The following is a 14,565-nucleotide window of genomic DNA, read 5'->3' as shown; positions in this document are numbered from 1 at the left end:
ATGGCAGAGCAGTGCGTTCATGAGACCATATAGTAGGGAGCAGCTGATGGAGGACAGAGCAGAGATGGGCTCTCTGAGCCATCACAGTTACTCCCTGCACTGCATTGCAGAGTTAACGGCAGGATTCTTAGCGGTGTGGAAGAACAGAGAGATCTTGGGGTTCACATCCATAGATCCCTCAAAATTGCTGTGCAAGTTTAAAGATGAAGATTTGGCTTTATTTATCACATGTACATTGAAACATACAGTGAAGTGCATTGTTTGCATCGAATCAAATTGGCGAGGATTGTGCTTAACAGTCTGCAAGTGTCACCAAGCTTCTGGTGCCAGTGTAGGCTGCCCACAACTCATTAACCTTGACTCTTGAATCTGGAATGTGGGAGGAAAGCAGAGCACCCGGAGGAAACCCACGTGGTTATGGGGATAATGTACAAACTCCTGATACAGTGATGGGAACTAAATCCCGATCTTACAGCTGGTGCTGTAAAGCATTGCGCTAACTGCTAAACACGGTACAGGATGATTAAGAAGGCATATACCGTGTTGGCCTTCATTAGTCAGGATTGAGTCCAAGGGCCACGAGGTAATGTTGCAGCTCTCTAAAACTATAGTTAGACCACACTTGGAATATTGTGTTCAGTTCTGGTCCCCTCTGGAAGGAGATGGAAGGTGTAGGGAGGGTGCAGCGGAGATTTACCAGCGTATTGCCTGGATTAGAAAGGACAGGTTGAGTGAGCTGGGGCTTTTCTCTTTGGAACGAAGGAGGATGAGAGGTGACTTCACAGAGGTGTACAATATGGTGAGTGGCATAGATAGAGTGAACAGCCAAAGACTGTCCCAGGTCAGAAATAATCGATTAACACAAGGAGGCATAATTTTAATGTGATTGGAGGAAAGTATGGGGAGGGGTGGAATGTGTTGGTTGTAAACACAAATGATGCATTTCACTGTTTGTTTCGATGTACAGGTAATAAACTTGAACCATGCTAGAGAAGTGCGTGAAATACGCTACCAACGACAGTGGTGGAGGCAGATACTATAGAGTCTTTTAAGAGACTCTTAGATAGGTACATGGACCTTGGTAAAATAGAGGGCTATGTGATAGGAAAATTTTAGGTAGCTTCTACAGTAGGTTACATGGTTAGCACAGTGTTGTGGGCCGAAGGGCCTGTAATATGCTGTAGATTTTGTGTGTTCTAAGTGGAGGATGTTTGAGCCAGATGGATAGCCTCTGGTTACCTTGCCCCAGGTCTCTCTTGCTCTGCTTTAGTTCCTCCACTGCATCAGCAGATCCCTGCTGTTTGCTGCTCCCTCCATGGTGTGGTGGGCCCACAGGACATAAGAGCAGAAATACACCCAAAACTGCTGACAATCTCGTGGTTTTCTGTCCCTTTCCCAGGGTCCTGTTGTACGCAAACTTTCTGTCACCCATTCTTGTGTTGTTGCTGTGGGTGAAGCCAATCAGCAGAGACTTTGTCATCAGTTCTCCATTTGGGAAGGAGAAGATCCAGCTGTGAGTACCTGACCTGTTTACCACGTCACGTTTATCGCATCACACACTGCCTAGAACAGGTGAGGGAAGATGGGGCTGAACTCTGTGCACAACTCCACAATGCCTGTTGGCAGGGTCTGGCTGGGTCATTTCGAACGTGGCTGGTTGGTGTGAGTTTGAAGCTGTTTGACCATCCTGGGTTGGGGACTCCACAGGTCTCTGATGACAAAGTTCAAAGTAAATTTATTATCAGAGTACATATATGTCACCATATACAAACCTGACATTCATTTTATTGTGGGCATTCACAGTAAATACAAAGAAAACCAATAGATTCAATGAAAGACAGCACCCACAAAATGGACAAACAACGAAGATGCAAAGAGAGAGAGAAAAAAAACAAAATAATAAATAAATAAGCAATAAATATTGAGACCATGAGATGAAGAGTCCTTTAAAGTGAGTTCATAGTTGTGGGAACAGTTCAGTGTTGGGGTGAGTGAAGTTTATCCCCTCTGATTCAGAGGCCTGATGCTTGAGAGGTAATAAGTTTCTGAACCTGGAGGTGTGGGTCCTGATAGCAGCAGCAAAAAGAGAGCATGACCTGGATGGTGGGGTTCCTTAATGATGGATGCTGCTTTCCTGTGACAGCACTCCATATAGATGTGTTCAAGCTGGGGAGGATTTTTCCCATGATAGACTGGGCCCTATCCACTACTTTTCGTTGGCTTTTCTGTTCAAGAGCATTGGTGTTTCCACACCAGGCCATGATGCAGCCATAAGACAAAGGCGCAGAATTAGGCCATTCAGCCCAATGAGTCTGCTCTGCCATTCCATCATGGCTGATCTCAGATTCCACTCACCCCCATATATCTGCCTCCTCACCATATCCTTTGATGCCCTGACCAATCAGAAAGCTGTCAATTTCTATCTTAACTATGCCCAGGGACTTAGCATCCACTGAGGTCTGTGGCAGAGCATTCCACAAATTCGCTACTCTCTGGCTAAAAAAAAAAGTCCTCTTTATCTCCGTTCTAAAAGGTTGCCCCTCACTTTGGAGACAGTGCCCTCTAGTTCTGGATACTCCCACCAAAGGGGAACATCCTCTCCACGTCCACCCTATCTAGTCCTTTCAACATAGAAACATAGAAACATAGAAAATAGGTGCAGGAGTAGGCCATTCGGCCCTTCGAGCCTGCACCGCCATTTATTATGATCATGGCTGATCATCCAACTCAGAACCCAGCCTTCCCTCCATACCCCCTGACCCCTGTAGCCACAAGGGCCATATCTAACTCCCTCTTAAACATAGCCAATGAACTGGCCTCAACAGTTTGCTGTGGCAGAGAATTCCACAGATTCACCACTCTCTGTGTGAAGAAGTTTTTCCGAATCTCGGTCCTAAAAGGCTTCCCCTCTATCCTCAAACTGTGACCCCTCGTTCTGGACCTCCCCAACATCGGGAACAATCTTCCCGCATCTAGCCTGTCCAATCCCTTTAGGATCTTATACGTTTCAATCAGATCCCCCCTCAATCTTCTAAATTCCAACGAGTACAAGCCCAGTTCATCCAGTCTTTCTTCATATGAAAGACCTGCCATCCCAGGAATCAATCTGGTGAACCTTCTTTGTACTCCCTCTATGGCAAAGATGTCTTTCCTCAGATTAGGGGACCAAAACTGCACACAATACTCCAGGTGTGGTCTCACCAAGGCCTTGTACAACTGCAGTAGTACCTCCCTGCTCCTGTACTCGAATCCTCTCGCTATAAATGCCAGCATACCGTTTGCCTTTTTCACCGCCTGCTGTACCTGCATGCCCACTTTCAATGACTGGTGTATAATGACACCCAGGTCTCGTTGCACCTCCCCTTTTCCTAATCGGCCACCATTCAGATAATAATCTGTTTTCCTATTTTTGCCACCAAAGTGGATAACTTCACATTTATCCACATTAAATTGCATCTGCCATGAGTTTGCCCACTCACCCAACCTATCCAAGTCACCCTGCATCCTCTTAGCATCCTCCTCACTGCTAACACTGCCACCCAGCTTCGTGTCATCCGCAAACTTGGAGATGCTGCATTTAATTCCCTCATCCAAGTCATTAATATATATTGTAAACAACTGGGGTCCCAGCACTGAGCCTTGCGGTACCCCATTAGTCACCGCCTGCCATTCTGAAAAGGTCCCGTTTATTCCCACTCTTTGCTTCCTGTCTGCTAACCAATTCTCCACCCACACCAATACCTTACCCCCAATACCGTGTGCTTTAAGTTTGCACACTAATCTCCTGTGTGGGACCTGTCAAAAGCCTTTTGAAAATCCAAATATACCACATCCACTGGTTCTCCCCTATCCACTCTACTAGTTACATCCTCAAAAAATTCCATGAGATTCGTCAGACATGATTTTCCTTTCACAAATCCATGCTGACTTTGTCCGATCATTTCACCGCTTTCCAAATGTGCTGTTATCACATCCTTGATAACTGACTCCAGCAGTTTCCCCACCACCGATGTTAGGCTAACCGGCCTATAATTCCCCGGTTTCTCTCTCCCTCCTTTTTTAAAAAGTGGGGTTACATTAGCCACCCTCCAATCCTCAGGAACTAGTCCAGAATCTAACGAGTTTTGAAAAATTATCACTAATGCATCCACTATTTCTTGGGCTACCTCCTTAAGCACTCTAGGATGCAGACCATCTGGCCCTGGGGATTTATCTGCCTTCAATCCCTTCAATTTACCTAACACCACTTCCCTACTAACATGTATTTCACTCAGTTCCTCCATCTCACTGGACCCTCTGTCCCTTACTATTTCTGGAAGATTATTTATGTCCTCCTTAGTGAAGACAGAACCAAAGTAATTATTCAATTGGTCTGCCATGTCCTTGCTCCCCATAATCAATTCACCTGTTTCTGTCTGCAGGGGACCTACATTTGTCTTTATCAGTCTTTTCCTTTTTACATATCTATAAAAGCTTTTACAGTCCGTTTTTATGTTCTCTGCCAGTTTTCTCTCATAATCTTTTTTCCCCTTCCTAATTAAGCCCTTTGTCCTCCTCTGCTGAACTCTGAATTTCTCCCAGTCCTCAGGTGAGCCACTTTCTCTGGCTAATTTGTATGCTACTTCTTTGGAATTGATACTATCCCTAATTTCTTTTGTCAGCCGCGGGTGCACTACCTTCCTTGATTTATTCTTTTGCCAAACTGGGATGAACAATTGTTGTAGTTCATCCATGCAACCTTTAAATGCTTGCCATTGCATATCCACCGTCAATCCTTTAAGTGTCATTTGCCAGTCTATTTTAGCTAATTCACGTCTCATACCTTCAAAGTTACCCCTCTTTAAGTTCAGAACCTTTGTTTCTGAATTAACTATGTCACTCTCCATGTTAATGAAGAATTCCACCATATTATGGTCACTCTTACCCAAGGGGCCTCTCACGACAAGATCACTAATTAACCCTTCCTCATTGCTCAAAACCCAGTCCAGAATAGCCTGCTCTCTAGTCGGTTCCTCGACATGCTGGTTCAAAAAACCATCCCGCATACATTCCAAGAAATCCTCTTCCTCAGCACCTTTACCAATTTGATTCACCCAGTCTACATGTAGATTGAAGTCACCCATTATAACTGCTGTTCCTTTATTGCACACATTTCTAATTTCCTGTTTAATACCATCTCCGACCTCACTACTACTGTTAGGTGGCCTGTACACAACTCCCACCAGCGTCTTCTGCCCCTTAGTGTTACGCAGCTCTACCCATATCGATTCCACATCTTCCCGGCTTATGTCCTTCCTTTCTATTGCGTTAATCTCTCCTTTAACCAGCAACGCCACCCCACCTCCCCTTCCTTCATGTCTATCCCTCCTGAATATTGAATATCCCTGAACGTTGAGCTCCCATCCCTGGTCACCCTGGAGCCATGTCTCTGTGATCCCAACTATATCATAATCATTAATAACAATCTGCACTTTCAATTCATCCACCTTATTACGAATGCTCCTTGCATTGACACATAAAGCCTTCAGGCGCTCTTTTACAACTCTCTTAGCCCTTGTACAATTATGTTGAAAAGTGGCCCTTTTTAATGCTTGCCCTGGATTTGTCGGCCTGCCACTTTTACTTTTCTCCTTACTACTTTTTGCTTCTACGCTCACTTTACACCCCTCTGTCTCTCTGCACTGGTTCCCATCCCTCTGTTGTGAACTAACCTCCTCACGCCTAGCCTCTTTAATTTGATTCCCACCCCCCAACCATTCTAGTTTAAAGTCACCTCAGTAGCCCCCGCTAATCATTCGGTAGGTTTCAATGAGATCGCCACACATTCTTCTGAATTCCAGTGAGTACAGGCCCAAAGCTGCCAAACGCTCCTCATATGTTAACCCTTTCATTCCAGAATCATCTCCGTAAATCTCCTTTGGACTCTCTCCAATGACAGCACATCCTTTCTGAGATATGGGGCCCAAAACTGTTTACAATACTCCTAAGTGCGGCCTGACTAGTGTATTGTAAAGTCGCAGCATTATCTCCTTGCTTTTTATATTCTATTCCCCTTGAAAGAAATGACAGCATTGCATTTGCCTTCTTTACCACAGATTCAACCTGTAAATTAACCTTCGGGGAGTCTTGCATGAGAACTCCTAAGTCTGATGTTTAAACCTTTTCTCCATTTAGGTAATAGTCCGCACTATTGTTCCTTCTAAATGCATTATCATACATTTCTCAACACTGTATTCCACTCTTCTTTTGCCCATTCTTCCAATTGCAATCACATTGCTTCCTCAGTACTACCTACCCCTCTTTGTATCATCCGTAAACTTTGCCACAAACCCATCAATTTCATTATCCAAATCATTGGCAAACAATATGAAAAGTAGCGGTCTCAATACGGACCCCTCAGGAACACCACTAGTCACTGGCAGCCAACCAGAAAAGGCCCCTTTTATTCTCACTCACTGCCTTTTGGCTGTCAGTCATTCCGCTATCCATGCCAGTATCTTCAATGTAATGCCATAGGATTTTATCTTGTTAACATAGAAACATAGAAAATAGGTGCAGGAGTAGGCCATTCGGCCCTTCGAGCCTGCACCGCCGTTTATTATGATCATGGCTGATCATCCAACTCAGAACCCTGCACCAGCCTTCCCTCCATACCCCCTGATCCCCATAGCCACAAGGGCCATATCTAACTCCCTCTTAAATATAGCCAATGAACTGGCCTCAACTGTTTCCTGTGGCAGAGAATTCCACAGATTCACCACTCTCTGTGTGAAGAAGTTTTTCTTAATCTCGGTCCTAAAAGGCTTCCCCTTTATCCTCAAACTGTGACCCCTCGTTCTGGACTTCCCCAACATCGGGAACAATCTTCCTGCATCTAGCCTGTCCAATCCCTTTAGGATTTTATACGTTTCAATCAGATCCCCCCTCAATCTTCTAAATTCCAACGAGTACAAGCCCAGTTCATCCAGTCTTTCTTCATATGAAAGTCCTGCCATCCCAGGAATCAATCTGGTGAACCTTCTTTGTACTCCCTTTATGGCAAGGATGTCTTTTCTCAAATTAGGGGACCAGAACTGCACACAATATTCCAGGTGTGGTCTCACCAAGGCCTTGTACAACTGCAGTAGTACCTTCCTGCTCCTGTACTCAAATCCTCTCGCTATAAATGCCAGCATATCATTCGCCTTTTTCACCGCCTGCTGTACCTGCATGCCCACTTTCAATGACTGGTGTATAATGACACCCAGGTCTCGTTGCACCTCCCCTTTTCCTAATCGGCCACCATTCAGATAATAATCTGTTTTCCTATTTTTGCCACCAAAGTGGATAACCTCACATTTATCCACATTAAATTGCATCTGCCATGAATTTGCCCACTCACCCAACCTATCCAAGTCACCCTGCATCCTCTTAGCATCCTCCTCACTGCTAACACTGCCGCCCAGCTTCGTGTCGTCCGCAAACTTGGAGATGCTGCATTTAATTCCCTCATCCAAGTCATTAATATATATTGTAAACAACTGGGGTCCCAGCACTGAGCCTTGCGGTACCCCACTAGTCACTGCCTGCCATTCTGAAAAGGTCCCGTTTATTCCCACTCTTTGCTTCCTGTCTGCTAACCAATTCTCCACCCACACCAATAACTTACCCCCAATACCGTGTGCTTTAAGTTTGCACACTAATCTCCTGTGTGGGACCTTGTCAAAAGCCTTTTGAAAATCCAAATATACCACATCCACTGGTTCTCCCCTATCCACTCTACTAGTTACATCCTCAAAAAATTCTATGAGATTCGTCAGACATGATTTTCCTTTCACAAATCCATGCTGACTTTGTCCGATCATTTCACCGCTTTCCAAATGTGCTGTTATCACATCTTTGATAACTGACTCCAGCAGTTTCCCCACCACCGACGTTAGGCTAACCGGTCTATAATTCCCCGGTTTCTCTCCCTCCTTTTTTAAAAACTGGGGTTACATTAGCCATCCTCCCATCCTCAGGAACTAGTCCAGAATCTAACGAGTTTTGAAAAATTATCACTAATGCATCCACTATTTCTTGGGCTACTTCCTTAAGCACTCTGGGATGCAGACCATCTGGCCCTGGGGATTTATCTGCCTTTAATCCCTTCAATTTACCCAACACCACTTCCCTACTAACATGTATTTCGCTCAGTTCCTCCATCTCACTGGACCCTCTGTCCCCTACTATTTCTGGAAGATTATTTATGTCCTCCTTAGTGAAGGCAGAGCCAAAGTAATTATTCAATTGGTCTGCCATGTCCTTGCTCCCCATAATCAATTCACCTGTTTCTGTCTGTAGGGGACCTACATTTGTCTTTACCAGTCTTTTCCTTTTTACATATCTATAAAAGCTTTTACAGTCTGTTTTTATGTTCCCTGCCAGTTTTCTCTCATAATCTTTTTTCCCCTTCCTAATTAAGCCCTTTGTCCTCCTCTGCTGAACTCTGAATTTCTCCCAGTCCTCAGGTGAGCCACTTTTTCTGGCTAATTTGTATGCTTCTTCTTTGGAATTGATACTATCCCTAATTTCTCTTGTCAGCCACGGGTGCACTACCTTCCTTGATTTATTCTTTTGCCAAACTGGGATGAACAATTGTTGTAGTTCATCCATGCAACCTTTAAATGCTTGCCATTGCATATCCACCGTCAATCCTTTAAGTGTCATTTGCCAGTCTATCTTAGCTAATTCACGTCTCATACCTTCAAAGTTACCCCTCTAAGTTCAGAACCTTTGTTTCTGAGTTAACTATGTCACTCTCCATCTTAATGAAGAATTCCACCATATTATGGTCACTCTTACCCAAGGGGCCTCTCACGACAAGATTGCTAATTAACCCTTCCTCATTGCTCAAAACCCAGTCTAGAATAGCCTGCTCTCTAGTTGGTTCCTCGACATGTTGGTTCAGAAAACCATCCCTCATACATTCCAAGAAATCCTCTTCCTCAGCACCTTTACCAATTTGGTTCACCCAATCTACATGTAGATTGAAGTCACCCATTATAACTGCTGTTCCTTTATTGCACACATTTCTAATTTCCTGTTTAATACCATCTCCGACCTCACTACTACTATTAGGTGGCCTGTACACAACTCCCACCAGCGTTTTCTGCCCCTTAGTGTTATGCAGCTCTACCCATATCGATTCCACATCTTCCCGGCTTATGTCCTTCCTTTCTATTGCGTTAATCTCATCTTTAACCAGCAACGCCACCCCACCTCCTTTTCTTTCATGTCTATCCCTCCTGAATATTGAATATCCCTGAACGTTGAGCTCCCATCCTTGGTCACCCTGGAGCCATGTCTCTGTGATTCCAACTATATCATAATCATTAATAACAATCTGCACTTTCAATTCATCCACCTTGTTACAAATGCTCCTTGCATTGACACACAAAGCCTTCAGGCGCTCTTTTACAACTCTGTTAGCCCTTATACAATTATGTTGAAAAGTGGCCCTTTTTGATGCTTGCCCTGGATTTGTCGGCCTGCCACTTTTACTTTTCTCCTTACTACTTTTTGCTTCTACCCTCACTTTACACCCCTCTGTCTCTCTGCACTGGTTCCCATCCCCCTGTTGTGAACTAACCTCCTCTCGCCTAGCCTCTTTAATTTGATTCCCACCCCCCAACCATTCTAGTTTAAAGTCACCTCAGTAGCCCCCGCTAATCTCCCTTCCAGGATATTGGTCCCCTTAGGATTCAAGTGTAACCCGTCCTTTTTGTACAGGTCACGCCTGCGCCAAAAGAGTTCCCAATGATCCAAAAAATTGAATCCCTGCCTCCTGCTCCAATCCCTCAGCCACGCATTTATCCTCCACCTCATCGCATTCTTACTCTCACTGTCGCGTGGCACGGGAAGTAATCCCGAGATTAGCAGCCTTGTGTGGCACCTTATCAAATGCCTTCTGAAAATCCAAGTAAATGACATCCACTGCCTCTCCTTTGTCCACCCTGCTTGTTACTTCCAGAAGAACTCCAACAGATTTGTCAGTCAAGATTTCCCTTTATAGAAACCATGTTGACTTTGACTTACTTTATCATCAGTCTCCAAGTACCCCAAAACCTTATCCTTAATAAAATACTCCCAACAACTTCCCAACCACTGAGGTTAGGCTAACTGGCCTAAATTTCCTTTCTTTTACCTTCTTCCCTTCTTGAAGAGTGGAGTGACATTTGCAATCTTCCAGTCCTCCGGAAGTGTGCAGAATCAAGTGATTCTTGCATCTGTTATCTCTTCAGCAATCTCTCTCAGGACTCTGGGATGTAGTCAGTCTGGTCCAGGTGTCTTACCCACCTTAAGGCCTTTGAGTTTTCCTAGCACTTTTTCCTTTGTAATAGCAATGGCACTCACTCCTGCTCCCTGACACTCACGGACTTCTGGCACACTGCTGATGTCTTACACAGTGAAGACAGATGCAAAGAACCCATTAAGTTCATCTGCCATTTCTTTGTCCCCCATTACTACCTCACCAGCATCATTTTCCAGTGGTCCAATATCAACTCTCACCTCCCTTTTACTCTTTATATAACTGGAAAAACTTTTGGTATTATGTTTTATATTATTGGCTATTCTGCCCTCATATTTTATCTTTTCCCTTATAGCTTTATTAGTTGCCTTTTTTATTGGATTTTAAAAGCTTCCCAATCATCCAACTACCCACTCAATTTTGCTACCTTATATGCCCTTTCCTTGGCTTTTACACAGTCCATAAGACTGTAAGATATAGGAGCAGAAGTAGGCCATTCAGCCCATCGAGTCTGCTCTGCCATTCAATCATGGGGTGATCCAATTCTTCTCGTCATCCCCACTCCCATGCCTTCTCCCCATACCCTTTGATGCCCTGGCTAATCAAGAACCTATCTATCTCTGCCTTAAATGCACCCAGTGACTTGGCCTCCACAGCCACTTGTGGCAACAAATTCCACAGATTTACCACCCTCTGACTAAAGTAATTTAGAATCATAGAAAACCTACAGCACAATACAGACCCTTTGAACCACAAAGCTGTACTGAACATGTCCTTACTGTAGAAATTACCTAGGGTTACCCGTAGCCCTCTATTTTTCTAAGCTCCATCCAGGAGTCTGTTAGAAGGCATAAAACATAGAATTTACAGCACATTACAGGCCCTCTCGACTCACAATGTTGTGCCGACCATGTAACCTACTCTAGAGAATGCCTAGAATTTCCCCAGCACATAGCCCTCTATTTTTCTAAGCTCCATGTACCTGTCCAAGAGGCTCTTTAAAGACCTATTGTATCCGCTTCCACCACTGCCGTTGGCAGTGCATTCCACACACCCACCACTCTTTGTGTGGAAAAACCTGTCCCTGACATCCCCTCGGTACCTATTTCCAAGCACCTTAAAACTCTGCCCCCTCATGTTAGCCATTTCAGCCCTGGGGAGAAGTCTCTGGCTATCCACACAATCAATGCCTCTCATCATCTTACACACCTCTGTCAGGTCACCTCTCATCCTCCATCGCTCCAAGGAGAAAAGGCCGATCACACTCAACCTATTTTCACAGATGATGAATGCCAACACACCATACGCCGCCTTAACAATACTGTCAACCTACGCAGCAGCTTTGAGTGTCCTATCGACATGGACCCCAAGATTTCTCAGATCCTCCATCTTACCATTTGTATTCTGTCTTCAAATTGGACCTATCAAAATGAACCACCTCACACTTATCTGGGTTGAAGTCAATCTGCCACTTCTCAGTCCAGTTCTGCATTCTATCGATGTCCCGCTGTAACCTCTGACAACCCTCCAGACGATCCACAACACCCCCAACCTTTGTGTCATCAGTAAACTTACTAACCCATCCCTCCACTTCCTCATCCAGGTCATTTATAAAAATCACAAAGAGGAGGGGTTCCAGAACAGATCTCTGGGCACACCACTGGTCACCAACCTCCATGCAGAACACTAACCATCTACAACAACTCTGTGGGCAAGCCATTTCTGGATCCACAAAGCAAGGTCCCCTTGGATCCCATGCCTCCTTACTTTCTGAATGAGCCTTGCATGGAGAGCCTTATCAAATGCCTTACTGAAATCCATATACACTACATCCACTATTCTACCTTCATCAATGTGTTTTGTTACATCCTCAGAAAAATTCAATCAGGCTTGTAAGGCACAACCTGCACTTGACAAAGCCATGCTGATTATCCCTAATCAGATTATGTCTCTCCAAATGCTCATAAGTCCTGCTCTCAGGATCTTCTCCAACAACTTACCCACTGAAGTCAGACTCACTGGTCTATAATTTCCAGGGTTATCTCTACTCCTTTTCTTGAACAAGGGAACAACATTTGCAACTCTCCAATCCTCCGATACTTCTCCCGTCCCCATTGATGACACAAAGATCATCGCAAGAGGCTCAGCAATCTCCTCCCTCGCTTCCCACAGTAGCCTTATCAGAGACTTATCTAACTTAGTGCCTTTCAAAAGCTCCAGCACATCCTGTTTCTTAATGTCCGTATGCTCAAGCGTTTCAGTCGACTGTAAGTCAACCCCACAATTCTGGTGAATGCTGAAGCAAAGTACCTCTGCTCCCTTCTCCAACTCCATGCACACGTTTCCACCATCACACCTGATCGGTCCTGGTCTCACATGGCTCATCCTCTTGCTCTTCACATACTTATAGAATGCCTTGGGGGTTTTCCTTAATCCTGCTCGCCAAGGCCTTCTCATGGTTTTCCTAATTCCATTCTTAAGCTCATTTCTAGCAGCCTTGTAATTTTCTAGAGCTTTAACAGTACCTAGTTTCTTAAACCTTTCGTAAGCCTTTCTTTTCTTCTTAACTAGATTTTCTACGTACTTTGTACACCACGGTTCTTTAACTCTACCATCCTTTCCATCTCATTGGTACGTACCTATGCAGAACTTCACGCAAATATCCCCTGAGCGTTTGCCATATTTCTGCTGTGCATTTCCCTGAGAACATCTGCTCCCAAGTTTCTGCCTAATAGCATCCTATTTCCCCCTACCCCAATTAAATGTTTTCCCAAATTGTCCGCTCCTATTCCTCTCCAATGCTATGGTAAAGGAAATAGAGTTGTGGTCACTACCTCCAAAATGTTCTCCCACCGAGAGATCTGACACCTGACCAGGTTCATTTCCCAATACCAGATCAAGTACAGCCTCTCCTCTAGTTGGCTTATCTACATGTTGCGTCAGGAAACTTTCCTGAACACACCTAACAATCTCCACCCCGTCTAAACCCCTTGCGCTAAGGAGATGCCGATCAATATTAGGAAAGTTAAAATCTCCCATCACAATAACCCTGTTGCACCATTCTAGAATCTGCCTCCCTATCTGCTCCTTGATATCCCTGTTACTATTGGGGGGTCTATATAAAAAAAACACCCAAACAGTTATTGCCCCTTTCACCGTTTCTGACTTCCACCCACACTGACTCAGTAACAATCCCTCCATGACTTCCTCCTCTTCTGCAGCTGTGACACTATCCCTGATTAGCAATGTCACGCCCCCACCTCTTTTGCCACCCTCTCTGTTCTTTGGCAAGTGTTTTGGGCCGAATGGCCTGTTCTTGTCAAAAACTTTCTAATATTCTAATAAAATATAACTCAAAATGCATGTTGTGTGCCTAACAGATAAACAGTAAATAGCTGGCTGTCACCAGTGGTTACTCTCACATCCTGTTACACAGTCTGACAGTCCACCAGTCCTGATTGTCCTGTACCTCCTTCCTGACGGAAGTGGGTCAGAAATTGTGGAATGCGTGGTAGGGATCCTCAACGATGCGTCAGACCCTTCGGCTGCAGCACCCAGTAAATGTCACAAATAGTGGGGGAGGGTGACCCCAGCGTTCCCTCGGTGGTTTTTACTGTCCTCTGTGGGGTCTTTCACTCCGATGGCCTTTACGCAAGCATATTGAGGAAAACTAAGAAATATAATATAATCTATGAGACAAAACGTGTAATCAAACAGTGACAAGCAACCAAAGTGCAAAAGAAGACAAACTGTAAAATACTGGGAAAAAGGGCTTTGTACTTCCTGAATGTCCTGGCTCCCATCTGGAATGATGCCTATCTCTGTGGGCTCAGCACAATCAGAGTCAAACGAGGGCTGAGGCGAGCTTCTTTCCCTCAGCCCTGCTCTCTGACCGTCTGCAGTCGTGTCTGCCACAGTGTCTGACTCTGGCGTTTCCTTCCTGCTCCTGAAGGCTGTCTGATTCGATGTACAACACAGTGCGCCTGTGGATAATCCTGGGGCTTTGCGCTTTGCGTCTTCTGCTGACCCGCTATCACCTACAGGCCTACCTGAACCTGGCCGAGCGGTGGGTGGAACTGATGAGGAAGGAGGCCGGCTGTATCTCCATGATCGAGATTCAGCGGAAGGTAAGCATGGCATCATGGGGAGAAGGAGGGCTCAGCATTCACAACAGAAATGTGGAGGCTGTACAGGGAGCACTGTTGGGGGTTCTGGATAGATCCGTCCCACTGAGGCAGAAAAAGGATGGTAGGGTGAAGGAGCCGTGGCTGACAAAATAGCAGCCTGTTCTCCCA

The 14,565-nt window shown here is 44.9% G+C and overlaps 1 protein-coding gene across 2 annotated transcripts in view; it reads left to right on the top strand.

The window, feature by feature from the left end:
* The window catches only part of tmem161a (transmembrane protein 161A), a 250,910-nt gene that overhangs the window by 225,533 nt on the left and 10,812 nt on the right, over positions 1-14,565 (top strand). For both annotated transcript variants that reach the window (XM_063032710.1, XM_063032709.1), the window contains 2 exons: positions 1,400-1,513; positions 14,223-14,397. In XM_063032710.1, the coding sequence (XP_062888780.1) occupies positions 1,400-1,513; positions 14,223-14,397 (289 nt within the window). The remainder of the gene's footprint in view (positions 1-1,399; positions 1,514-14,222; positions 14,398-14,565) is intronic.

This window comes from Mobula hypostoma, chromosome 24 (genome assembly GCF_963921235.1).
Source record: "Mobula hypostoma chromosome 24, sMobHyp1.1, whole genome shotgun sequence".
Taxonomy (NCBI): domain Eukaryota; kingdom Metazoa; phylum Chordata; class Chondrichthyes; order Myliobatiformes; family Myliobatidae; genus Mobula; species Mobula hypostoma.
Note: the sequence above shows the minus strand (reverse complement) of the source record. Positions and strands in the feature narration are given on the sequence as shown.